The sequence below is a fragment of the Manacus candei genome, unplaced genomic scaffold, assembly GCF_025592945.1.
Source record: "Manacus candei isolate 608988 ecotype Guabito, Panama unplaced genomic scaffold, ASM2559294v1 h1tg000103l, whole genome shotgun sequence".
Taxonomy (NCBI): Eukaryota; Metazoa; Chordata; class Aves; order Passeriformes; family Pipridae; genus Manacus; species Manacus candei.
In genome coordinates this window covers 3,129,417-3,154,536 of record NW_026138151.1, presented here as the reverse complement: position 1 = coordinate 3,154,536, position 25,120 = coordinate 3,129,417, and the positions used below count along the sequence as shown (strand labels likewise).

The 25,120-nt window shown below is 43.9% G+C and overlaps 2 protein-coding genes across 8 annotated transcripts in view; one reads left to right on the top strand and one right to left on the bottom strand.

Moving 5' to 3' along the window:
* The window catches only part of TXNRD2 (thioredoxin reductase 2), a 36,035-nt gene extending 34,407 nt beyond the window's left edge, over positions 1 to 1,628 (bottom strand). For 2 of the 4 annotated variants that reach the window (XM_051769115.1, XM_051769114.1), the window contains exons 1-2: positions 1,214 to 1,628; positions 564 to 632 (exon numbers count right to left, since the gene is read on the bottom strand). In XM_051769115.1, the coding sequence (XP_051625075.1) occupies positions 564 to 632; positions 1,214 to 1,445 (301 nt within the window). In that variant the 5' untranslated portion in view covers positions 1,446 to 1,628. The remainder of the gene's footprint in view (positions 1 to 563; positions 633 to 1,213) is intronic. The other 2 variants (XM_051769113.1, XM_051769112.1) reach the window with 2 other exon arrangements.
* Positions 543 to 24,710, top strand: COMT (catechol-O-methyltransferase). 4 transcript variants are annotated; one of them, XM_051769121.1, is made up of 5 exons: positions 543 to 688; positions 17,502 to 17,784; positions 19,552 to 19,745; positions 21,012 to 21,143; positions 23,617 to 24,710. In XM_051769121.1, exons 1-5 carry the CDS (start codon positions 680 to 682, stop codon positions 23,794 to 23,796), a joined length of 798 nt encoding a protein of 265 aa, XP_051625081.1. In that variant the 5' UTR covers positions 543 to 679; the 3' UTR covers positions 23,797 to 24,710. The 4 variants fall into 4 exon arrangements, with proteins under 4 accessions (XP_051625081.1, XP_051625084.1, XP_051625083.1 ...); XM_051769124.1 differs by lacking the exon at positions 543 to 688 and adding an exon at positions 4,935 to 5,022; XM_051769123.1 differs by lacking the exon at positions 543 to 688 and adding an exon at positions 7,475 to 7,622.
* Positions 24,711 to 25,120: the final 410 nt, after the last annotated feature.

Below are 25,120 nucleotides of genomic sequence, written 5' to 3'. Positions count from 1 at the left end.
AAGATAAGGTATTTAGAGGAGGAAGAAACACACAAACCGAAACACTTTTAGTAGCACAGGTACAGATAAAGGGTACAGGAGGTGATGGCTGGTGTTTGTTACTGTTACTCAAGATACCAGACCAGGGACCCAACCAGCCTATGTAGTCAGCAAATTCTCCAGAAGACACTTAATAACCCAGACTAGAGTCTCCAGTTTCCACCAACCCTAAAAATGCAAACTGACCTCAAATGAGATGTTCAACAACACTGCAGGCTGTTGAACACATTACACTGAGATGCAAAGGGTCAAGGTTCTCTACAGCAGTTGAACAGCGAAATCAAAGCTTGTTAGATTTTCCCATGACAAGTGAAGAAATATTTTTTAAAAGGTTAACAAGAAAGCCAAACAAGATCACTCCACCTCAGGGTGTGAATTAATTTACAGATTAACCATATAGAGCTGAGTTAACGATTAATGTGCAGGTACTGTGTTTCTCAGAAAGCTTTAGGATTATCACTAACATTTCTCATAGCTCCCTTAAACACCACTGAAGCTAAACCAAGTTATTTATACATACAAACCTTCTTTTGCACAAGCAAGGCCTCCAGACCCTCCACCAATGACCAGAAGATCATACTCATTCTTCTTTCCTGTGAAGAGGACGTGAAAACAGAAGGAAAAGAAAGAGACAAGGAAGATGGGAGAGGTATGTAAGGGCAATATCAAAAAGCACGCTGCTTTTTACAATTGATTTTTGCTGATTTGGGTTTTCTTGACTGTACTACTGCACCGTGTTTTTTCACTAAACTATCTGGTCTGGTTTTGTGAACGAAATATGGAAAACTAAGTAACTCAAACGAAGAGGGAAAATAGATTAGATTTTTGCACAGTGTCCCCAGAAGGTCCTTCTGCACAACCAGACAGACGGAGCTGGGATCCCCACAGGTCTCAGCACCACAGGGCCGCCCTGACACGGGTCTGTCGGCGGGGTCACCCCCGAGGCTCCGCGAGCCGCGTGTGCCCGGCAGGGCGCTGGCAGGGAAGCCGGGCCTGCTCCGCCTCGGCCTCCCCGCGGAGCAGCCCCGGGGCGCGGCGCGGTGCGAGGCGGCGGAGAAGCCGCAGGTGAGCGATAAGGGCACAGGGCGGCTCCTGCTTTGGGGCCGTCACAGCCCCCGACCGCGGCGGGAAGGGCTCGGGGGACCCTCTGCGGGCGGGCCCGAGCCCCGCGTACCTGAGAGCGCCCGCAGCGTACGGCACAACCCCGACCCGGCCCCGCGCCGCGCCCGCCGCAGCGCCGCCATGCTGTACGGCACCGGCCCCGGCCGCCGCAGCGCCGCCATGCTGTACGGCACCGGCCCCGGCCGCCGCAGCGCCGCCATGCTGTACGGCACCGGCACCGGCACCGGCCGCCGCAGCGCCGCCATGCTGTACGGCACCGGCCACGGCCGCCGCAGCGCTGCCATGCTGTACGGCACCGGCCCCGGCCCGCCAAGACCCGCGGGCTGCCCGCGCCGCGCCTGAGCCGCGCCGGGGGAGCGCGCGGGCCGAGCCCTCACGGCGCTGGGGAGGGCGGGCGCGGGATCTGGCGCTGTAGGAGCGCGTGTGCGTTAAAATGAGACGTTTGGAAGGGAAAACAACCCACCACAGTTTGCTTGACAGGCTTCCCCCCAGGTGCTGGTGCAGAAGGGGTTCGGGGAAGGCTGTTCGGGAAAGACGAGAGTCACGGTGACTGCCCAGAGAGCCTTCAGTGATATCCAGGCCCTGTTTTGTGCCCTCTGAACCGCCCATCTCTCTGTGGCAGAGCCGGTGAGAGGGGCTGCCACAGCTCCTCAGCTGCGGGGCTCAGGCTGACAGAAACCTCTGAGGAGCTGGTTCGGCCGGAGCCTGTCCCTTCCTCGGGGTGTTACGGACCACTCGCGTTCCTGTGACCACGATCCGTTCAGGGCTCCGAGGAGGACTCGGGTGCGGAGGAGCGGCTCCCTCAGCCCGAGGCGGGAGCGGTGTGGGACAGGGGACGCGCCCCCGGAGCAGCCGTGACACGTCGGGCCTGCGATGGGGCGGGAGCTGTCAGAGCCGCCTCACAGCCCCCGGCAGCCTGTCCCGTCCCTGGGCCGCAGGGCAGCTGCTGATTAACCCAGACCTGCTCCAGACGGGAGTTATTAATGCCTGTAATGTCTTCTGACAGCCCCAGCTAACAGGCCCCAAAGCAGGCATCGATCAAAACAAATCAAGGGGACGCGGTTTTTCTCGTTCAGGGGCTCTGTCTGTTTGCCTTCAGTGAAGCAGGGTGCGGACCCTGCCTGCTGCTCTCGCTGCTGGGTTGGACGCGTTAAATGCCACCACAGCCAAATCCGAGTTTGGGACAAGAGAATCGGCCGCTTTTTCTACAGAAAAAGGGTTTTAGAAGTCGTGGTTCAGTCTCTGGAGCAGGAGCCCGGCTCACAAGAGGGCAGCATCCAACCATTTTGTTTCAGACACCATCAATCCTCTGCTCCACAGCTGAAGAGAAACGGCAAGAAATTAAAATACGCGAAAGAAAGTTTTGTAGAACTGACATCACCTCCAGCGCAGTCTGATTATTTTTGTTCACTCCGTCAGTGTTTGAAAATACTCGAAACAGGAATTTCTGTCGCTTTGGTAAGTGGATTGATGACTTTCTCCAGTATCACCACTGTTAAAAAAAACTAAACACAAGAAAACCTGCAGCACTTATCAATAAATCACTAGAAACACTCTTACCCACTGAAACAGCATTAGAAATACATGACTAGAGTGTACGGAGGGGCCTTTGAATTAAAGAAACCTAAAGCATATTCAGATACTAATCTTTTATGCTTTTCAGGTACGTGCACGCAAAGTTGTTTCAGCTTTTTGTTTTAGCCACTGTTCCGAATTGAAACAGGCAGTGTTGAGCATATGCTCTTCACACAGACTTAGTTCAGACAAGTAGGATCAAGGGTAGAATTAAATTGCCCCAAACACAAAACAAGTTTATATGAAGAAAAGTCCCTGCAGCACTGTGGTGTTTTGCTAATAAGGAAAGGCCTCAAATGTAGCAAAGCAAAGCGAAACCAAGTTGAACCAAATGAAAGGCAGGTGGGGTTGGCCTCTTCTGTGTTTCAAGTGAAAGGATGAGAGGAAATGGCCTTAAATTGCACTGAGGGAGGTTCAGATTAGATATTAGAGTAAAAACTTTACCTTGAAAGAGTGGCAGGCAGTGGAATAAGTTGCTCAGGGTGTCACTGTCTCTGGAAGTGTTCAAGAGGCATCTGCATGTGGCACTTAGGGACATGGTTTAGGGGTGGTTATGGGGACCTGGGTTGACGAGGGAGTAGATGATCCTTAAGGTCTCTTTCAACTCTGATGATCCTGTGAAAGCTGTTGATAGAAATCATTATCTTTGAACAGCACCTGAAGCGGCAATTTAGGAAGGAATTGATGATAAAGCTTCTAAATCTCATTCAAGGGTAGGATCTTGGCCAAGTGCCCATTGAAACAGCCCCACTGTACACTGGCATTACTGATTGCTTTTGTCATTTTAGAGCTCAGAGCCTAAGGGAACCACAGCCTACACAGCCCTGGTGAGATGGTAGCTTCTTCTGGAAGATACTGTGTTCCCAAACATATCAACACACACTTTTCTGGCTCGAGAGTGAGTCATTGCTGTCCCTTGGCATCCTTCTTCAGTCAGCTGGGAGTCATTGCTGTCCCTTGGCATCCTTCTTCAGTCAGCTGGGAACCAGAAGCATCCACAGTGCCACAGTCAGCCCGTGGGAAGGGGGTGTCACCAGCTGTACCCCACAGCCCAGTGCAGTTCCACAGCCTTCCCCACCAGGACTGCTGTGTGCAGGACAAAGTCCAGAGGCTGTGGTGTGTCATTCCACTTGTTCTTGCTCACTCTCACCAGTTCCATCCTTGGGACCAGAGGCACAGAGCAGCAGTGGGGAGGGGGTTGTGCTCCTGGTGACTCCTGGTCAGGGGGAGCAGCAGCCCCTGAGCCTTGCTGCTGTCAGCTCTGAGCAGGTGTGTCTGTGCTGCACTTCAGAAATCTTTATCAGGGACCACAGATGGATTCTGGTTATCAGATGTGGTTTCTACTGTGTCTTTGGCTCAGCTCCTGTGGCTTCCTACTCCTATTTTAACTCTTGTGGTTAGCATTATGTTGATTAGGTAATTAGTGATACTTTTTTTTTACATATATATATATATATCTTAATTTCTTTTAAGAAAACAAACATTAAGTTCTTTAGTGGCAAATACATTCTAGTATCAGGAATCATTTATATGAAGCCTTATGTTTCTGCAGTGAAAGCATATACTTTCAAAACCTGAGATTAAAAAAACTCCTTGCAAGATAGCTATCAGACTTTACATCATATTTCCACAGGTTTTTTTCAGTTTTAGCTAGTCATATTTAAAGTCATAAATTACTTATACATTAGATGTGGTTTGGTTTCTTTCCAGGGGGAGTTGTTTATTCAGTGTACTTTAAACAGTGTGGTATTAAAGGGGTAAAGGAAACACTCTGATTTAGAAATGTATAGAAATCCATTCAACAAGAAAAGATGCTTTGTAAGTCATGAATTAGTTTTAGTAACAGGCAAACTTTCTCCTCTTGAATTTATTGTAGAGACAGCTTGGAATTTTGTATGGTTTTTCCTTTTTATGAAATACTTTCAGTTACATTTATCCATGGCTCACTTAAATTCTTCCTCATGAAGATGACCAAAACCAAATACTTTTTTCTACCAAACTTTTTAGAAATTTTGACTTTTCAAGCACATCTTGTCTCTCCTGTTTTTCTGGCATGGTTCCCTTTATGCCTTGTTCCCAGATCAGCAGCTTGGCAGGGTGGAGGAAAAAAGAGTGTCAGGTAGATACCGTCTTTGGAAGTCATCCCATTGTTTCCTTTTTGGTGGGTGGGGTGGGGAATTGATTCTGTCAGAGGCTGCATTTTGTGGCATGACCTAATTAATAATTGACAGTGGAGTCAATACACTCTGCTGGAGCAGGGGTTGAACTCAGCCATCTCTGGGGGAGGTAGGATGTTTTGGTTTCTTACCATCTCTCCTGATTAATTGCATTTGCTGTTTGATTTCTTTTTCCACCGTTGTTTTGCTCTGCTGGTGTGTAGTGTGGTGTCCTTAGCAATGAGGAAGAGGAGCCTGTGGAAGAAAGGCATGGCAGAAGGTGAACACAAAAGAGGAAACAGTGACATAGTCCCTGGCAACTGAGGGAACCATACCCCGGAGCTACAAAAAGCTTTGTGTAGCAAGAATTTTCCAATATTACTTTTTGTTGGATATTGCTTTGCATTGGCATGAAGGAATCTGTGGCTGTTTGCTTACAATCCAATTCTGCTATGATTTGCTGCATTTTTGGTACTTGTTTTTAAGAGCTTTGACAAATCAATCTTTAGGACAGTTAAAATTCAAACTGATAAGGGAAGAAAATGACTAATTTTGGTTTATGAGATTGAGGTGGAGATTGGATTTCACAGGGAGTCTACAAAGTTCACGACATTTTGTTGAGATGGGACAAATTAACTAATTATTCAATTAACTAATAATTTATTTAAGTAAGGTCTATAAATATATCTAAAACAACTACATTGAGGTAAGAGAAGTATAGGCATCAGAGAATTAATTTAATTTAATTTTAATTCCATTTAAAAATGTAATGCTAAAAGCATATATGAGAACAGTTGGTGTTCTAAGTGCCCAAAAGGGCATCTTGTTACAAAGAATACATCCTTCAGCTAGTGGTGTTTCCTCTGCTGCAAGCATTTGTGCATGAGTTCATAAACCAACAGAAATAGCTGAACATTTCACCTGTGTTGCTATTTTTCCTCTTGTTTGCTTTTGCTTTTTTTACTGTTTTCATAGGTTTGTCTGAGAGTATGAGTCATTGTTCAGGATTTAATCTATGCCATTTTATTCCTTCCCTCTTAAGACATCTTCTGTTCATAGTTTGTCCTGAACAAGTAATTGATTGCAAGTGAGGGAAAAACCAGCAGAAACAGATGAAGCTTCAAGTAACACCAGTTCTTGACCTCATTCAAATGCTTCAACACATATTACCAAAAAAAGGGAGGGGAAAAAAGACAGACATGGGGTAGACTTAGCTGCTTCAGAGTTTTTGTGAGTAGTTATAAAGTCTTTGAAAGCTGAAAGTGTTTCTCAGTCTACATGATCACCTTTAAGATGCACAGTAACACAAAATAGTCTAACCCCTCCTATTATCTGTTCAAATTCAGAGCACAACTTTACTGGTCTTTCTTCTCTTGTAGCTCTTTCCTATTTTAGGTATGGCCAGGCAGTTAGCTGATTCAGACATAAGTGCTGCTTCCTTTCTCTTTTGCGTGTTTCTCAGCAAGAGAAACTAATTTGGCTGTGGAAAACAGCAAATTCACATAAAAGAAAATCCCTCTTGCTATTCTGAAAATGCAGACTCAAAAGAATTTTCTTCCACTCAGTGTTTCACATGATCTGTGGGTTTATGATAATGTGCTAGCTCTCCTGTCTGCCTTTGTTTAGGCTTTTAAAAACCAGTCTTTGGCCAGGATTATTAGAAGCAGGGAATGCCATTTGTTGTTATGCCAGGCTTGGATTTGCTGGGAAAAGCTCTGTGCTGTGCACAGCCAGTGGGACAGCAGTGCCACGTTGCATCCTGTGACTGAGCTGGGAGCTCCAGACGGGCAGGTCTGCTCAGGTTGGTGCAGCCAGAGCAGAGCTGAGCCCTGTCAGCTGGCAGAGAGAGTCAGCCCGAGCCAGCCAGGTGTCCTGACCTGCTGCCACTCCTGGGATGCTGCTCCCAAGCTGATGCATCCTGGTTCTGCATCCTCCCATGGATGTGCCCTGGCAATCCAGCATCCTGACGTTCTGCAATACCTAATCCATCTTTTAAGATCTTGGCCTGACATAAAAATTGTATTGCACCAATATATTTATAGCTCTCCACAGTTCTCTAACCTGGATCTATTAATGAGGGTGAATTCTTACTCTCTAGACAAGGATAAGTCATGTGAATAGTGTATAAATTTATGCACACTGGAGTTTGTAGCATTGTTAGTATGTAAGTAAAAACTTGCAAAAATATCTGTTCTTAAATAGACCCTGTACTGAGTAAACAGGTAAACTAAAAAAAGGCATAAACCAATGTCTAACAGCTTACCAAAGAAACTTCTCTTGGAGAAAAAAAAATCCCACAATAATGTATTACAAGATTTCAACTTTCTATTAACATGGAGGCAGTTTATGGACACCCAGTTTGGGTGGTTTAACCAGCTGCACCTCTGGCTTTGTCTAATTTGCAGTTATTGCCGTTCACCATCTTTACTTGTATAATGAAACATCTAGACAACAGCAAGGGGTTTATCATGCAAGTAAACAGCTGTGGGCAGGCAGAAGCAAGTTTGCTCCTCCCATGCTTCCAGCCTGAAGAATATAATTCAGCTCGAAGTTAGAAGTCTTTTAAAAGTGTCGTCATGGGACGTTGCTCAATCTGGGAAGTCTTGGCACTAATTTACTCTCCTAAGCAGAAGCTGGGCTGCCCCACCCACCAGTTCACAACCGGCTGTAGTGACTTGCAGGGACATCTCCAAAGCAGAGCTGCACACTTACACAGGGGCAGTGCTCACAGTAAGTGTTACTGGTTTAAACTCTTCTCCACAGCTCAGCAGGAAAATCAGTTCTGGGTTAATTTGGATTGTGGGTGGCATGAGGGATTGTGCAGACACAACCAGTTTTTGACTGGACAGGAAATTACAGTCAGTGAAGCTGGAGTGTTGTATTGCTTATTTCATTCTTTGTTCTGCTTGATGTCTGGATTATGAGAAAATATTTGTTGAGCCAAAGCTCTATTATACATGGAAGGGATACTTCAGAGTTGTTCTGTATGGACCTGGGGTACTGTGCTATATTGCAGGGTCTTAGTTATGTTTGGTTTAGTGTTATTACTAAAAACACTTCAGTCTTCACCTACGTCTTTTTCTCTACAATTCTTTATTCAATTCATCCACTTAAAATTTTTTTGTTTTCTCTTGTCATGCTCCCAGTTAGTCCTCAGTTCTTTCAAGGCCCTCTCCTATCTTGTGACAAAGCCTGTTCTCAGATCTTCAGCTCCTGTTTCTGCCACATGTGATAAAACCCCCAATTTTCAAGTCTTTGAAAAGTTTCTAGGCTAGAGCCTCAGACACTTGCTGACTAGGTCTGAGCTTTGCAGCGAGAATACAGAACTACTACCACATTGCGTTTGGTTTTTTGTTTTTCTTACTAGTTTCTTTGATGGCGTAATTTAATTGCAGCTGGATTATATTGTTCCCACCTCGAAGGAAACAAAACAGACTAGCCAAGAACAAGATTTACCAGAATAAGCCTTTTCTTTTATCTTAGAGCTGTTTGTAGCAGAATAATTTCCCAACTAGAAGCTATAGAAATTCAGATGTACTGTTTATAATATATTGATTGCACCTCCTCCAGTAGTTGCCATTAAGCAATTTGCTTTGCATACCTCCCCTGCCTCCAGCAGCACTATATTTAACCCAGGTCTAGGTCTTGTTCCTACAAATTCTGCTCTGGCTGTAGCATGCCACGCCTGAGCTGAAAAAAGAACTAAATCCCCCGGGCCAAATTCATTCCTGGAGTTGCTTGATTGAACAGAGAGCATTTACCCTGAGCAGAGATTTGGCTCCTACCTGACTTTGTCAGCAGTCACTGTGCTGTAACTAAGTAACGAGAGCACTGTCGTTAGGGGGTAGATGAAGAGCTCTCTCTCCGGTTATTAGAGCACCGAGCACCTTTAAGGAGTGCAGAAATCTGTGAAAGGAGGAACTGGGGAAAAGGACACCGCTCCTTTTAGAGCCCGTGTCACAGAACTGATCAGCTATTCCTGTGATGTGATCGAATGTGACTGAATACTGCAGGCTCTTGGACTCTTATTCTGTAAAATCCACAGGAGAGCAGCACAGGAAGGGATCGGAGGGAACAGCTTCTGCTATACTGAGAAAGGTACTTATTTGTATTTTCTTATTTCTCAGGCTTGACAGCATTTGTTATCTTCGATAATGTCACTGTTTTAAACAGTGGTGCCTGTGAAAGAAGTGGTGTTTTCCACGTTCTGAGTGGCACTCATTGTCAGGAAGCCAGTCCGTGGGCAGCAACAGCTTTCTCAGAGAGAGTAGGACATATTTGTGTGTAGTGCATTTGTACTGCATTGTAAACCTTGACAGCTGAAAGAAGTGAGATGAGATAGCCCCAACTGAATTGAAAATGTAATTTATGGCTGTAAGTATGCTGGAATGTGGTACTCATTTGTATTCAAGAAAAAGCTGAATGCAAGTCAAGCTTCAGTTCAGTCACATTTGCCTGAATAGCTGCTTTTATAAATGTTTCTCTGCACATGTATTTTAAGGGGGTTTTCCTTCTCAAGAGGGAGTTCTGCCACTGCAAAATGTCTGTGAAGAAGAGACAAAAAGCTAGTACTTTTGCTTACTAGCCCTGTTGCTGCTTATAGAGTATCCTTCTGATGCCCCTAATAGGTATTTTTTACCTTCTGTCCTTTAAAAACAAACTCATATTTACCAATAATGTCAACCACGTCATACCAATGAGCTCCATAAACAACCTTGACTTTGTCTCTGCACTTAAGCTTACTTTTTTCTGCTTACTCAGCCATGGACTCCTCTAACAAAGCCCTCAGGTTCAGAACCATATGGATTTGCACAGCACTGCAGTATTTAAATGCAAAAGGAAAATGTCCCGATTTTTAGCTTTAGTTTGACCACATGAACACTGCAAACAATTTACTCGTCACTCATGTTCAGCAGTATTTCTTAGCAGCCTGCATCTGGTATGAGGTTTATCTCTGCCAGTCTCATACTGTTGTCTTTCAGCATTCCTTCAGGATCACTGGAAGTAAAACTGACTGGGAATTTTCTGAAAAAACATAATTTTGGCAGCAGTCCTTGAAACAAGATGTTAATGTGTGAGGCTGTCCTAACACTCTGTCAGGAGAGATTTCTCAGAAAGCAATTTCTAGACAAAGTAAGAGACCCTCTTTGCCCATTCCAGCTACTTTTCTGGGCAGGGCATTCACTCAGGATCTCAGACCAAGGTCTCATACCCTGCTCTGTCTCAGGTTGCCCCTTTCCACGTGGTGCTTTGCTTACCTGCTGTGCTGTGCTGTCCCACCTTGCCTGGCCTGTTAGAGCTGTTCATTTCCATAGAAACAAGTCATCGTTTCAGCAAAGATTTCCCTCCTAATCTTTCGGATCCCTCAGTGGGTGTCCTCGTTACCAAGTTTCAGTCTTCCCCCCAGCCTGAAGAAGTTCACTTCCCCCCAGCCTGAAGAGCAGCTTGTGGACAGCAGGAAGCTGTTCTGGGAGAGAGACAGATTTACACTAGATTAGCTGGTAGCCTTGGAAGCAGGGCAGGAGCATGCAGGGGGATTTGGGACACTAAGGATTCAGCCCTGTGATATAAGGAGGGACTGTGAAACACGTCTGTCAGTTGATGCTCAGGAGCACAACCAGCCATTTTGCTCTCTGCTCCTCCAGCCCTTTTCCCCCTACCCCCATTTGGGGAGAAATCATTCAACAGGAACTTGTTTTACCCCCTGGGGAACATGAAAATCTCAGCTAAGAAAACTTTTTCCAGACCAGCTCCCAGCCTGCCAGGGGGGATTTGTACAGTGCTGCTGAGCTGCACTGACCACTGGCCTCAGCCTCTGGACAAACAGTGCAAACACATCCAGGGTGCTAGAGTGGGAGTAAGGACTGTCAGAAACAAGCCCTTCCCAGGGGTACCTGAAGGGGTGGTATTCCTGGAACGCTGGCTTTGCTCAAGGCCCAGTAAAGAGCATCTCTTGTCCTTGGAGAAGTGTCTCACCCCAAGCTCTGGCTGCAATCATGCAGAGTGTTCACCTGGCCAGGCTGGATCAGATCCACATGTTCTTTTCCTTTCATTCAATAAGAAAAAAACTGTATTTGTTTCCTTTCAACCTGAGAGGAGGGAAAAAGACAAGATAAAAGGCTGTGGGGGACAGGAAATAATCACCAGAGTTCTGCATTTATAGAAGACAGAATTTTTGTAGTTATGGAAGCAAAGCTAAATTGTAGTAATTTTAAAAAGAACTAAGAGGGAAATCTAGATTTCAGGCAAGAAATAGTTATTGAAAAATTATATAAAGTATGTTCAGATTGACATTCAGATTTTCCACTGACATCACAAAAACAAACTCCCACACTAAGTTTCCACTGAAATACAAAATACTCACATTTGGCAATATGCTGATCATTCTTCACAGTGTTGCACTCACTTGAAAATACACAAACAGTTATGAAAGAATAGCAAGTAAAAAGATATTTCTTTGACCTTTAAAAGTACTAAATTATGAAACTGTTGAATTGTGTTGCCTACAGCAACAAGGATACAATATGTTTGGCAGAAGTTAGTTTAGACTTTCTGACCAAAATACTCTGCCTTTCTTGCTCTGGGAAAAGATCAAGAAAAGCAAAATGCCACAAAACAGAGATTGCCTCATTCAGGACAGCATAGCACTGGGAGTCAGGAACTCCAGTCCCAGCCATGGCCCACATCTCCTCTGGCCTAGTGCAGGACATTAAAATATGTGTAGAAATGTGCTGACTGCTCTGCATTGTTTTCACAGTGCTCCATAAACATTATTAGTATGCAAATCCTCTGCATACTTGTGTGCATGAGATACTTAAAAGCATAATTTCAGCAGAAGCTTTTAAAAAGTTTGAACTTAAAACCTTTTAAACCCTTTTCTAAAAGCAGGGGGTACACCTACCTCCTTCACACACAGCTCTGGGAGGGTTAATCTGTTGATTTGTATGGCCTGTGTAGAAAAAACCCTCAAAATTGTTTGCAACTGAACATTCTTCTCTCTGCAGATTCAGCAGCAGTGACTCTGCAGTGTTACACCCCGTTGTCCCCAGGCACTCCACTATTGTGGACCATTTCTATTATCCTCAATGCCATCAGACCAGCAGAGAGGATCTTTTCTGAAGAAAGGTTGAATGATATAAATTTACCAAGTGCTCCCCATTCACCAGGTTATGTGAGCTAATAAAGTCAAAATTAGATTCTAAACCCTCTAGCATCAGAATGCTAAAGTACTGTCTGAATGCCTGGAGACTCCTAATAAACTCTTAAACAACCAACCAGTACTTGGCAGTTAGATTAAATGCAGGAAAAATTATAGCAGGACTGGCTGTAACATCATCTTTCCTCAAAGGCCTCAACTGTCAGCAGGCTGAAAGCACTTAAGGAAAGTGTTTGAAGCACTGCTTTTCTCCTCTTTTTCCCAGTTGTTTATAAACTCAGGAATAATAATGTCACATAGGCATTTGCTGCCTTGGTTTCCCAAAATCGTGTTCTTTAGTTAATGCAGATAAAATCCCCTTGCCTTTCCTCAGGTGTTATCCATATATTCATAGCAGGGACTTTTCTGAAAAAGTTTAGTACAGCTTTACAACTTCAACTTGCTCTTGTGGCAACACAGATGTAGGTAAGACAGCTCATGCAAGATCAGGAAAATGTTGCCAAAATGAGACTCAAACCTCAGTCCCCTGACTCAGGATCACAAAGGTTACTTTCATTCCAGCCCTGGAGAATAGCAGTACTGTCTTTGTAGAAAGAAGATTTTTAAGTAATGTTTAGGCCTTAATTTTCAGTACAAAGCAAAGCAATATCAGTTTATCCAAGCTAAAATTGTAATGAGAGGCTCTGTAATTAGGCTTAGAAGGATTCACTTTGATTAGAAAAATGTCCTATCCAACCACTTTCAACCTCCCAGGTATTTGAATATCTGTCATCTCTTATTTTGGCATCTGCAGGGAATGACATCTTGTTAATTACTCATGATCATACTCCATTTTTATGGCTTTAGAAAGACTGGAGATCCTGTAATAGTAAGGGGATCCTGAATCCCCTGACTCAACAGCTGTTGGCAGCTAACAGGTCCCTAAGTCTGAGCCAGTCTCTGGAGGCTTCTTTTATAGCCATTGGAATGAATTAGGTGTTTTATTGACAAAGGCAGGTAAGTTGGGACAGCATATTCCCACATTTTGTGTCTGCTGCTCTCTTTGAAAGTGCCTTTTTAAATCTCTGGAAGCTGAAGCAGAGGTACTGCATTCAAACACTGATTGTTTGATTATGGTTTGCAGCAGGGGAAACTGCTGAACTGCACTATCCAGTTACCAGTTGGGCTTATGAAACCTGCCAGAATGAGGAAGATTAGATGCATAAGAAAATAACTCAGTGCTTTAGAAAGGCTCATCAGTAGTTTGACAGGTCTGGGCATAAAATTTTAATATGTTTTCTTTTAAACTCCGTCTTCTCAGAAGCAGATGTAGTGATACGTGTTATTCATTCCTTTCCAGAACGTTGTCCCTCCAGTTCTGTTTATTCTCTTGCTGAATTTTTCATTTGCCTACTCTTTTCCACTTCAAATTTTAGCTTTCAAAGAGCAGGCTCACTTTCTTATGGTGTTTCTAAAGCACAGAAGAGGTTGCAGTGCTAACCTGTGTATTTGGAACCTCAGTACAAGCATTAAATAATAAGAGCAGCTGCCTTGTAATAAGTGGTTATGGGAAACTTGACTGTGTGCAAGTTCAGTTTTATTGCATACTTAATGAGTCTCATGAATCCACATTAAAGCTAAAATTACAGTTGCATTTTCTAAAGCTGTCATAACATGACTGTCTCCTAGGTAGTGGTAGTTTTAAATTGGTTGAATTACACACTTAATTTTCATATCAAATATTTTCCAGCTAAGAATATGAAAGCAATTACCTGTTTTGGTACAGATCCTTTTTCCCCTCTGGGTGCATGACCATCACCAGTGCATCTTGCTCTTGGCAGTCTGCCTTTACAGTCTATTGCTGTAAATTTATTTTCACACCTAAGAAAACAGAAATTAAGATGGACAAACTTTAAAAAAAACTGTGTTAAAAAAAAAAAAAAGGAAAGGAAAACCGAGACATGTCTGTTTTGCTCCTTTTAGAAGGTACCTTCCCTGGAAATTGCTTTTCAGGATAATTGCCTCCTAAAGGAGCTTTGCTAAGAACAACCCATCCAGCTGGTTTATGAAGGTGCTGGGCTGTTATACAGCAATATTAATAATAAAAAACACAATAGCTGAAAAACATTCCTTGATACTGCAAAAATAAGTGAACTTGTCTAGGAACAGAAAAAGCAGCATGTACTCTAAAGGTTGTTGCTACCTGTGAGCAACTTCTGAGGGTCTGTGGAGGCCGGTGGGCTCTGCTGTTGTATTTTGTAGCACTCAAGTGGGACTCAAAAGTGCAAAGATCTCAGGCACTGAAAAAAAGGATCCCTTTGAGCACCTGATTATAGGAATGGCCAAGCTGAATTGCTTCCTTGCTTAAATTTTAGATCTAGGTCTAAGATCATCCCCAAATCACACACATTTGAGTTTAAATTTATAGCATTTTTTTGTCTTCTTGACAAATGTGTTACACAAGAGGTGTAAGCAAACCAGTGGTAACAGGATTTCACTGTCAAGCAGGTCCTTCTTGCCAAGGTACAAAAGGAAGGCTTCACAGGCTGTATAAAAAGGAGTCTCAGCATTGCTGCAGGAACAGGGAGGGAGCCCAGGGAAGCTGCCTCTCCCTGTTGGAGAAATCCCATCAAATGGTCTCATATTCATGCTAAACAACAAAGGAGGGAACTGTTTCCCCCAAGTTCACCCTGCTGCTATCAGCCATTTTTGCTGTCTGGCAGATCTGTGAAGGGCAGCCCCAAACACTCTGGCAGAACCTCAGAGTGCCAAAGCAACAGCCTGGGGCAAGGGCTGCTCAGAGGATGCCAAAGGATCCCTTGTAAGCAGAGGATTGTGCCTGCCCCTAGTCTGAACCAGTTCTGAATGCCACAGTCAGTGCTGGAGGGACCTGACCCTGCTGGACTGCCCCCAAGTCATGGCTGCAGGGCTCACAGCTCCCCTTGGCCAGAGGGGGGAAGGTTGGATACCTACTGGCATCAGGAAATGGTTCTGGGCTCCATCCCTTCACTGCAGTTCAGAATAATTCCCTCTTACCTGTGTCAGTAATCCAAATCCATCAACAGCAACCATGCAATCAACTCAGCCATGAAAGTCAAGTAAAGACAAGCCAAGTGAAACTAGAGAGATATTTTATGTTAAACTAATGATATTTTCATAGCCCAGCCCAAGTTCTCAGTGGACAGATTATGTGGAACATTTTCATGTAGGAGAACTGGAAAGAGCTGAAATCCTGCCTGGGAGGTGCAGGACAATTGGGCCTGGGCAGTAGAACTGCTACTGCACAGAAGGAAAGAGGAAAAACTGACACCCAGGCCATCCTGATCCCACTGAGGTAAAGAAGCAGGTTCATATTAAACAGAAAGTCCAAGAAGCAAGATTTTCATGTGCTAATGACAGTGGCAAGCCCTGAAAGGAAATGTCTCAGGTCAGACTTTGCAAGGAAAGCATTTAGGGTAACTATCAACACTGGTGACTACTTAAAAGCAAAAGAACTAGACTTTTAACTGCTCCAAACAAATCATACTTGCTCTGCAACTCAGATAAGTGGATGGGTGAACAAAATCAGCTGTACTGTGTCTTGAAATATCTCCATGGAAACTCAGTCATCTTCTGAAGTCAAAATGTGTTCTGCATGATGAGTCAATAAATCCGTGGCATAGATTTTCCCCATGTGTATGTGCCAAGTCCCACTACAGAATGGAGGTCTGAAAGTCCATAAAATTTAGTTTTTTTCTGGGACAATTTTGAGGAAGGTAAGCAAGAACAGAATATTTCATAGAATCATACAGCCCCTTTGCCTCTGGTCTTGGGCAACTTAGGCAAAATTTTTGATGATGTTGTAGCTCCAGCTGGAGCAATGGTTTTGCTGAACTCTAGGTAGGTGGAACATTAATACCAAGTGCAAGTGGAAGCTGTTCACCATGTTCAGCAAGATGGAAGAGAAAGAGATTTAATAGGAGGAAAAAGGCTAGAAAGAATTGAGTGTCATGTGCTTTAAAAATAACAGTTTAAAAAGCAGGGCTACTACATCCACCCTGCTGAGGTTAAGGAATTGGTTCTGAATCCTTTAGACCTGTGTTCAAATGCCTGATTAGGCTTCAAGAACCAATGAACTTGGCATTCCTTCATCCTATTACTGATTGAAGCACGATCCCACCTGGGCTCCCCTCCCAGGGTACTACTGCAGCCTCTGCTTGCGGGAAGCTGGGGTGGAAAAGTGGAGGTGTTACGAGAAACGAGGTGTGTTTGGAGTTGTGCAAGAGAAGCTTCATGTGCAGAAGAGTCCTCAGGCAAATCAAACCCCTTGGTTTGGCACCATCTCAAAGGCTAAAACAATTGCTTAATTTTAAGAACCCTTTCTTTATCAGATCTTTTGTCCTGTGACTCCTGCGTGGAAGTAAATGCACCTTCCTGTCCACTGGCCTGAAATCCAGCAGAGTAAGGGGCTTTGATGGGATTTACTGTGTGAACTGTACAGGCTGACATGCATCCCAGCTGCTGAAAGTTACATTCAGGTGCCCTGAACTCACCACCAGGAACACACCCCACCCCTTGCTGCCCACACAGAAGCCCCTGCAGCTCTGACACTGAATTTCAGGGGAGAGCAGGCACAGTCTCATCGGAGCAGTTGAACTGGCCCATCAGAAAAGTACAGTGTGCCCCTCTGTTACATCTCTTCAATTTAATGAGCCTGAGAATTACTCTGATCCAGCTTTATGTTTTTAAAACCAGTGAGAAAGCATCCTCACTTTATAAAAGGCAATGCATATTTTTTTATCCTCAAAAGTGTCAGAATGATGGCTCATATCAAGGGTTTTATAAGAAGGAAAAAAGCTTCTATTTTCTGAAAACCAGTTCCCCTGGGTACCTCTGCTGCAGGCTCTGGAAGGAAGGGGGCTGGTCCAGTCCTCCTGAGACATGAAGCTGAGGTTCTGTGCAGAGCAGGTGCTGGCAGGGCAGTGACTCGGGCCCTGCAGACTGCTTTGAACAGAACACCCCCTAACAGTGCCCTTGGCTGCTGACACTGTGCTCAAAATGCATATTTTCTTACCAAGGCCAGCTTAGAAGTTAAAAATGTGGTTAATAATTAGGGGAATGGGATCATATGCAGGCTCCAGTTTAAGCTTTTAAATCCTTGGGAATACAGTCAGGACAGATTTGGTGCTGGGAAGCTCTGTGGTGGCACACTTGGAGCCAGGACTGAGCAGCTGTGTGGGGGCAGGGACCAGAGCATGAAATAAAGCTACTTGTTGACTGCCTGTAAAACTGGCTTCTAAAGGGAGTGCCACGGAGCACCCTCCATTGCCAGGGGACAAGAGGCCTTTTCAGCTACTCTAGATAAAACCATAATTACACTCTGTGTGTTCCTGTTCAGAACGGTTGGTTGTGGGTTATTCAGTTTAATATTTACAGACAGGATAGTCCTCTCCCATGCCACCTTAACCCTGGGCTGTTTTTCTCTTTCCTTCCAGATGCTGGAGAGCTCTTCAGCCCCTTTGTTCATTGTCTTCATCCTGCTTTTCATTTTGCTGCTCTTTGTGGTGCTCATCAGGAAAAACGGCACTGCTGCCCTTATCTGGAATGAAATAATCCGGGAGAAAGTCACCAATTTCATCATGAACCAGAGCAAAGAGCAGAGGATTTTAAATTTCGTGGTGCAGAACGCGGTGCGAGGAGACCCCCGGAGCGTGGTGGACACTATAGACCAGTACTGCTCCCAGAAGGAGTGGGCCATGAACGTGGGCAATGAGAAAGGTAACTGCAGCAGGGAGCAGACCCTTCAGGACTAGCACAGAACAGGACAGCTCACTGTACTCACATGGGAACTTCCATCTGCTGCTGCTGCAAAACAACCCCCCCAGCCCTGTGGGCAGTGCTGCCCGCTCGGGGAGGGTTTGCACCGGGGTGTGCACTGACTCATCCACCAAGGCACAGGACCAAAGTGGGCTTTGTGTAGTGCACACAGAGTCTGTAAGCAGAGGGTGACAATTTATGGGAAAAACCTTGGGTTGTGTTACACCTCAGTTCCTACACAGGGTCCCCTTAAGGCATAGTTCACTATGGTATGTACTTTCAGATCCTTAACAAGAGAGTAAGTTGAAAAAAAAAGGATGTTAAACTATATGAATTTTGTGTATGCAAGCATAAGTTAGAAGTTTCTGTTGAAGAAAGAAATCCTTCCCATGTCACACAGTGTCAGACACTGTTGCTATTTAGCAAGCAAATCATCTTGTTCTTGTCTCCTAAAGGAAAGTATGGCAACAAAAAATTTTTTTCTTAGCTGCAGGAAAGTGGCAATCTTTTCAAAAAACTATAATGGAAAATGTTAACATGTTCCCTTATGTATTAGAAACAAAAGTACCTCTTGCTGGGAAGTTGCAGGGGAAATTTGCTTAGTCTGGGATTATCACAGTTAATGAAATACAACTCTAAGCATTGTAATAAAAATGCTTCTCTGTCATGGGTATATTTTTTGAAAGTAGCTCCTCATTGTAAAAGGCAGAGTAGGAATTCTTAAAGCTCCAAACTTTGAACATTTGTGATTATATTCTTAATAATTTCACTCTAGTTTTGCTCTGATAAGATGGCCTTTCCTCAGATAAGAGCCATTAAAGTTAATGCATCTTTAGTTTCTAAGATTTAAAGAGTGACCACATGGCCTCAAGATGCATCATCATCATCATCATCATCATGATCACAATATTCATAAACAAATAACACCCAGAAAAATATCACTCAATGAAGTGTATACAGACATTGAAAAATTCCATGGCTTAGTGTAAAATCCCTTCAAATACTTTTCAGTTTAGTTATCTAGTTTCCAGCCATACAACTAAGAGGAAATAGTTTTCTCACCCATAAATCCTTTTCTTCAGAAGGACACAATACAGTACACTGTCACTTCTTTTTGGGAACATTTTTGTTGCTCACAATTGACTAATGTTTTCCATCCCACAAAGTCATGTAGTGAATCCAATTATTTTGTGACTCTGTATACAGATTTTTCTTTTTTCCTTTAAAGATCAGTATTTAGGATAAGAAATTTTGTACCAGACTACAGCATGTAACATGTGCAACAACCAAGAGCATTCAAAATTCAGGAGTTACATATTTCACAAATATAGCCAGTTTCTGCAAAAAATTCTTGGAAAAAACCACTACATTTCCCCCCCTAACACTATAAATTAGTTAATTCAGAGAATTATATAAGTTACTTTCTGGGAATATAAGTTAAATCACGGAATTCTTTACTCAGAAATGTTTATTGTTATTATTGTAAACTAAGGTATTTTTTTAGTTGAAAAAATATTGAAAACTTCAAATGTCAACTTTGTGATCAACTCGATCACAAATAAGCCAGTTTGCCAAGGATAGGGTATAAAATCTAACATCAAGCCTTCATTTTGAATGTCCTGAGCAACTGAGCACATGGATTTTGTAAGTTCCTTGTCACTAACTCGTTCTTCTGTATGTGAACCAGCTTGCTTTTGTCCAAAGGTAACCTATTTGCCTTTTAATCAGGTTTGATTTTAGACAAGACAGTGGAAGAGGTGAACCCCTCGGCTGCCCTGGAGCTGGGCTCATACTGTGGCTACTCAGCAGTGAGGATTGCCCGGCTCCTCAAGGCAGGGGCTCGGCTGCTCACTGTGGAGTTCAACCCCGAGTTTGCTGCCATAGCCAGACAGATGATTGAGTTTGCTGGAGTACAAGACAAGGTAAATACCATTTTGTCTGTAACCACAAGAGCAAAACTGGTTAGAATTTGTGTTCTTTCTTTTTTCTTGCACCCACAAGTCCTTCTCAGTTTAACCAGCTCCCTGCCAAGTTCCATCCCTGCCTTCTCACAGCAGTACAGCTGAGGACTCCACTGGGTTATCTCCCAGACTAGAATGCTGCTTTTCTCTGTAAAAATGAAAAGCTTCAAATTGCTGTCAAGACTGACTACAAAAAACTAAACCATAGTCTAGTTTGTTACAAAAGCTCACAAGAAACAGCTGTACTATGTGCAATGGACTTCAAATGAGAAGTGTTTACCCAAATCTAGTTGGTCACTATCTATCTATCTATCTATCTATATATATATATCTGAATTTTGTGCATGGAGGTGTCTTGACTCTCTGTACAGTTGGTTGAGATGCAGGTGTTTCCAGTCAAGAATCCATCTCATCCCAAGGCAGAGATCTGCAGCAGGTTGGGGGATTCCTGCCTGGAAGTGCCCATTTGCCTGACAGCTCACTTAGTGGAGCTGAGAACACCAGGGAAAATAAACCCCACCACGGACCTTCTAACGTGCTTCTGAACTCTTTGAAGAGAACCTGAAGTACTACTGACATCTAAAACTGCATTTTCCCCATCTGATTTAATCTCTGAGCAGCTGTGAGTCATAAAACAGACATTTCCCCACTACTTTCTGCCTCCTCTCACAGTATGTGGTGCTTGCCTGACAAACCCACGTGCAGCAGCTGCCCCCAGTTTAACAGTGCTCACACCAGCAAACCTGGTGGGAAGACAGAACAGCCTCTGGCCTGCCCCTTTCCTCTCCTGGCCATAGCAATTTGACATACTGGAGCCTCCAGCTTTATTCTGAACTAACCTGGTCTCTGCATTTTTTGCTTCCCTTGGACTGTAAGATTCAACTGAGATGTAACTAGAAAAAGTAATTAAAGTATATTTTTCAACAGGAGATTCCCATGTTCCCAGTAAAGATACACATTATCCAACAGAAATAACAGGTCACTTTTGCTGCTGTTATTTTAAAAAAACAAGATCCCAAAACACCCAAATCCATATCTGGGAACATAACTGAGTTGGTTTGTCAAAAAGAAAAAAGTACACCTTATCTAACCCTGTTGACATAATTCAATTGACACAATACTGAGCTATACAGAGGATTGCTGATGTCTGGCCACAATTTAAAATGAGCTAAAAGCATGTGCTTTTTCTTAATGGTTCACAGTTCATCAGATGGATTTGTATTTCAGGTTAAACTCCTAGAAGGCCCTTCACAGGAAATTATCCCCCAGCTGAAAAAAAAATATGAAGTAGATACTCTGGATTTTGTGTTCCTGGACCACTGGAAAGACAGATACACACCAGACACCATCCTGCTTCAGGTCAGTTTGCACAATTCCAGTCTTAAAAGTGAAGTAGCAAATGCCTTGATGTCTGCGAGGTCTCTGTTCTTTATGAGGGACCTCCTCTGCTGTAAACTGGCAGCCAAAATAGCAACCTTACAGGAAAAGAGGATTGGAAGGCCAGGACTCCAAACCTTGGTTGAGAGTAACTGCTGACACTACACAGCTCAGGGCCTGGCAGAGCACTGCTGAGCCATCCTGCTTCCTGAGCAGGCAGGGGAGCACAAATCCCCCTGGAGGAGCAATGGGCTGGGTCTCACACCCCCCAGGAGTGGTCACCAACCAGAACACCTGAGCCAAACCCCATCCTGATCCTGGGAGAGGTGAGACTTACAACCTGCTTGTCCCAGCTCCACCTCTCCCATTTCCTCAGTACCTTTTGTTTGCCTGGGTCTGTGGTGCCAGCAGAGCCTCCTGAGGAAACACCCTTTTGGTGGCACTGCTGGGTATCACTGTTCTGTGAGTCTTTACACTCCACCTAATTAATGGGCTGGAAAGCAACCTTCAGAGACTGCCCCAGCCAGGCACTTCCCAGGGAAATGCTGTCTAACTCTATGGCCAGCCCCAAGTGTGGGAAAACTATGTTCATTTCTTCCCAAGCTGCCTTACCCATTCCTGTGAGCATTGCACAACGAGTTGGCTGCAGCAGCAGCAGGCAGTGATAGGTGAGATAACTGCTAGAGCTCTTCTGCATAGGAAGGTATTTTCAGGTGTTAAATAACTGAGATTCACAACATCTCTATCTATGAACACAACACACACAGATACTCTCCTGCCTTAGGAGCTGCAGGCTGATTTTCTACAACTGCCTGTTTGTATGGAAGTGTCATTTTGCAATTATTTTCTTCACAAATAAATCCACTTTTTTGAGCCTGCCTCTTACACTGAGAACCTGCCAAGTACTTTCTGACCCCTTGTGGACTACAGCATTATTTTCTGACCCAGGCTCCTCTGTTTTTTAGTTTTAGTCCTGTCCTCCAGAAAGCTGTTTGAAAAGGAAATTTGTTTGGGGTTATGAACAGCCAGTATTGAATTTACACAGCAGTAGCTGAAGAAAATGTTCCCTCCCTACAGTTGTTTTGTACTCAGAGAATGCTTTCTTTTAAAGTGCTGTGTGAGGATGACTGAACTCTTTCCACTGGGAAGAGCCAGTGCATCCTTATCAGAGCTCAGCCTTCGAAACACAGCCAAAATAAACTTATCCCAAAAAAGGTTGTTTAGTTCCATGGTAGTGGTCAGTCTGATGCAACTGTGGGACAAAGTTGCAAAAAAAACCCCAAAAAAATTAAGAGCAGAAAGACAAAGAAAAGATCCTCCCATTTTCTCAGATGTTACAAACCTTCCAACATGCACCCTTGGCAGGTATCACAATGTGAACAGCGACTATGAAGTAGGAATATAAAATATTCAGATGAAATATGTACACTGAAAGTGGTCCAGACATGCACTTCTAGAAAAGCCAGACACGAGGAGCATCTGAACTCCTGATGACCAGTGGAAAATCCAGTATGTTGTCTCTTGTAGGGCTCTGTAAGCTGTGCAGTACAACCAGTCTGAGGGCATTGGACATGTCTCTAAAACCCTGCTCCTGTGCTGGCTGTGCTCAGTCCCCAGAGGCAGGAGCAGGGAGCTGAGCAGCCTCTGCAGCACACCCAGCAACAGAGCTGCTCTCACACACTGCCACTGCAAAAACCCCCCATGCTCTGGCTCCAACTGCTGCCTGTAACCACAGGGTAACGACCAGCCTGATTAGCAACAGACTTTGTTTTAAAACAGCTGGTAAGCTCAGATAAGCAACTCCTAGACAAGAATACCAGTAAAAACGAGGTTTGTAGGTTTACTGAGGATAAACATTGCACTTGAAGTGACTACTACAAGTTAATTCTGCCTTGTGGAAATTTGTCAGTGGTCTTCATTGTGTGCAAACTCTGCTTTGTGCCCAGATCCTGAACAAAATCACAGGAAATTGTTTAAGATGAAAGGAAAGCAAGCACAGAAAATCTCTTTTATTCACTTAGTGGTTTTGGAGTCTGACTGAGACAGGCCAAAGCACACTGGTATGTGCTAGTTTCTCAGGTGACCTGAAGAGCTACTACAACAGTTTAATGCCACATTAAAGAAGTTTTTAAACATTAGGCATGACAGCCAAAACAAGGCCACCTTACTGATCCCGTAGAGATAGCTGGAAACAAGCTGAGGAACAAACTGCACACCTCCACTGGCTTCATCTGCTATTTCAGAACCAGGCTCTCTAATGTTCTACTCATCATGCTAAAAGTCAGTCTATGGCCACAAAGGATCCTGCAGTTACTCAGCTTCTCCCTTCCAGACCCAGCCCACAGTGGGTTTCTGGCTGCAGGCACTCGAGTGGGGCCTGGTTACATGACAGGACATTACAGTCAGGCCAGTGTCTGCTTAACAGCCCCTGTGAAGCCATTTCTCTTCTTTCCAGGAATGCAACCTGCTGAGGAAGGGCTCAGTTCTCCTGGCTGACAATGTCATTTTCCCAGGAGCTCCAGATTTCCTGACCTACGTCCGCGAGAGCCCCCATTTCCAGTGCACTAACTATCCATCCCATCTGGAATACATGCAAGTGGAAGATGCTATGGAAAAGGCTGTGTTTTTGGGATAAAGAGAGCCATTAATACTCAACCTTTGTTTCAAATGATGTAAATGCAGCTGCACAGGTTAACTTGTCCATGCTCTAATTTTTGGGGAGGGTTTTTTATTTACTTTTATTTTGAAGCCTGTAATTAAAGCAAGTGCTAGTGGAGATCTTTTTAGACTAGGTGGAAACCAAGACTGGGAGTAAGCAGGGAAACTGCTCTGTGCCATTGTTCCACATAATTCAGCAAACCCAAGGTGATGCACATTGCCTTGCCTTGACCAAGACATCATCTAACAACAGTCTGTTATTTTGAGCTCAAAGCTGAACAACCACAGTTTGGGCTTAGGGCAAGGTGGAGAAATACACTGCAACTTCTGAAGACTTGTGTCCCCAAGCTGAACTCATTAATGGTTATCAAGAGTGGAAAAAAGCAGGCATGTTGCAAAAAATGACCATTTCAGGTGCTCTAATTTTGCTCAGTTACTGTCATGCCACCTTAATGCAGTGAAGGCTCCTATGGTGATATCAGATACTTTTTGCATATTTACTGCAAAAGTTAATCATCTCTATGTGAGAGAAAAGAGCACACACACTGAAAGATGAAAGACCCATGCAGTGATGAGAAAAACAAAACAGAATTTTGCAAAATACAAACAAATAAAATTATTAACCTGCCCATGGAGATGCAGGGAACACTGAAGTAGTAAACAGATTAAAATAAACACAGTAACAGACAGAGAACAAAAGGAGCAGACTCCTCCCAAAAGCATACAAAACTGTGTAATATTTGACCTTGAGAAAATGCTGTTTATCTGCTCATTATACTGTATATACATAGGATGTGATTTTTAGGGGCAGGGCAAGCTGCTTACTCTGAAGTGCTGTGTTATGTTTAAGGCACTGTATAAAAATAAAGCCAAGAGAGAATGGTTTCCCCAGGTGGGTCCTGGTTCACTCAGTGCTGTTAAACCTCGGGAACAGTGGGGGTTGTCATGGAGAAGATACAAACCCAAATCTGAAGTCTCCCACTCACCTGAACAAGGCACCAATCCAGTGGCAGTTCCCAGCACATCCTGCTGTGATTATATAATAAAGCAACGGTTGTATTTATAAATAAAAAATAAAAAACAATAGAGCAGGGACGTGACTTCCATTGTCTCCCAGGAATTCTGCACTACACTTGGGAATTCCAGCCTCAAAACAGCCACAGAAAGATCCAACAGTTGCAAATCAGAGTGAAAATCAGGGATAACCATTCTCATCTGTCCCAGAATGAATTCTTTCAGGCCTGTTAGGAGTTTCTTCCTTTCATAGCCCACCCTCCTGCAGTGGTACCTACTCTGGCCTG

Bases quoted from the DNA above. Each gene is read 5' to 3' on its own strand.
- COMT (XM_051769121.1), top strand. The intron at 17,785-19,551 runs GTAACTGCAGCA...CCTTTTAATCAG, and splicing joins GAACGTGGGCAATGAGAAAG to GTTTGATTTTAGACAAGACA. The intron at 19,746-21,011 runs GTAAATACCATT...TTTGTATTTCAG, and splicing joins TTGCTGGAGTACAAGACAAG to GTTAAACTCCTAGAAGGCCC.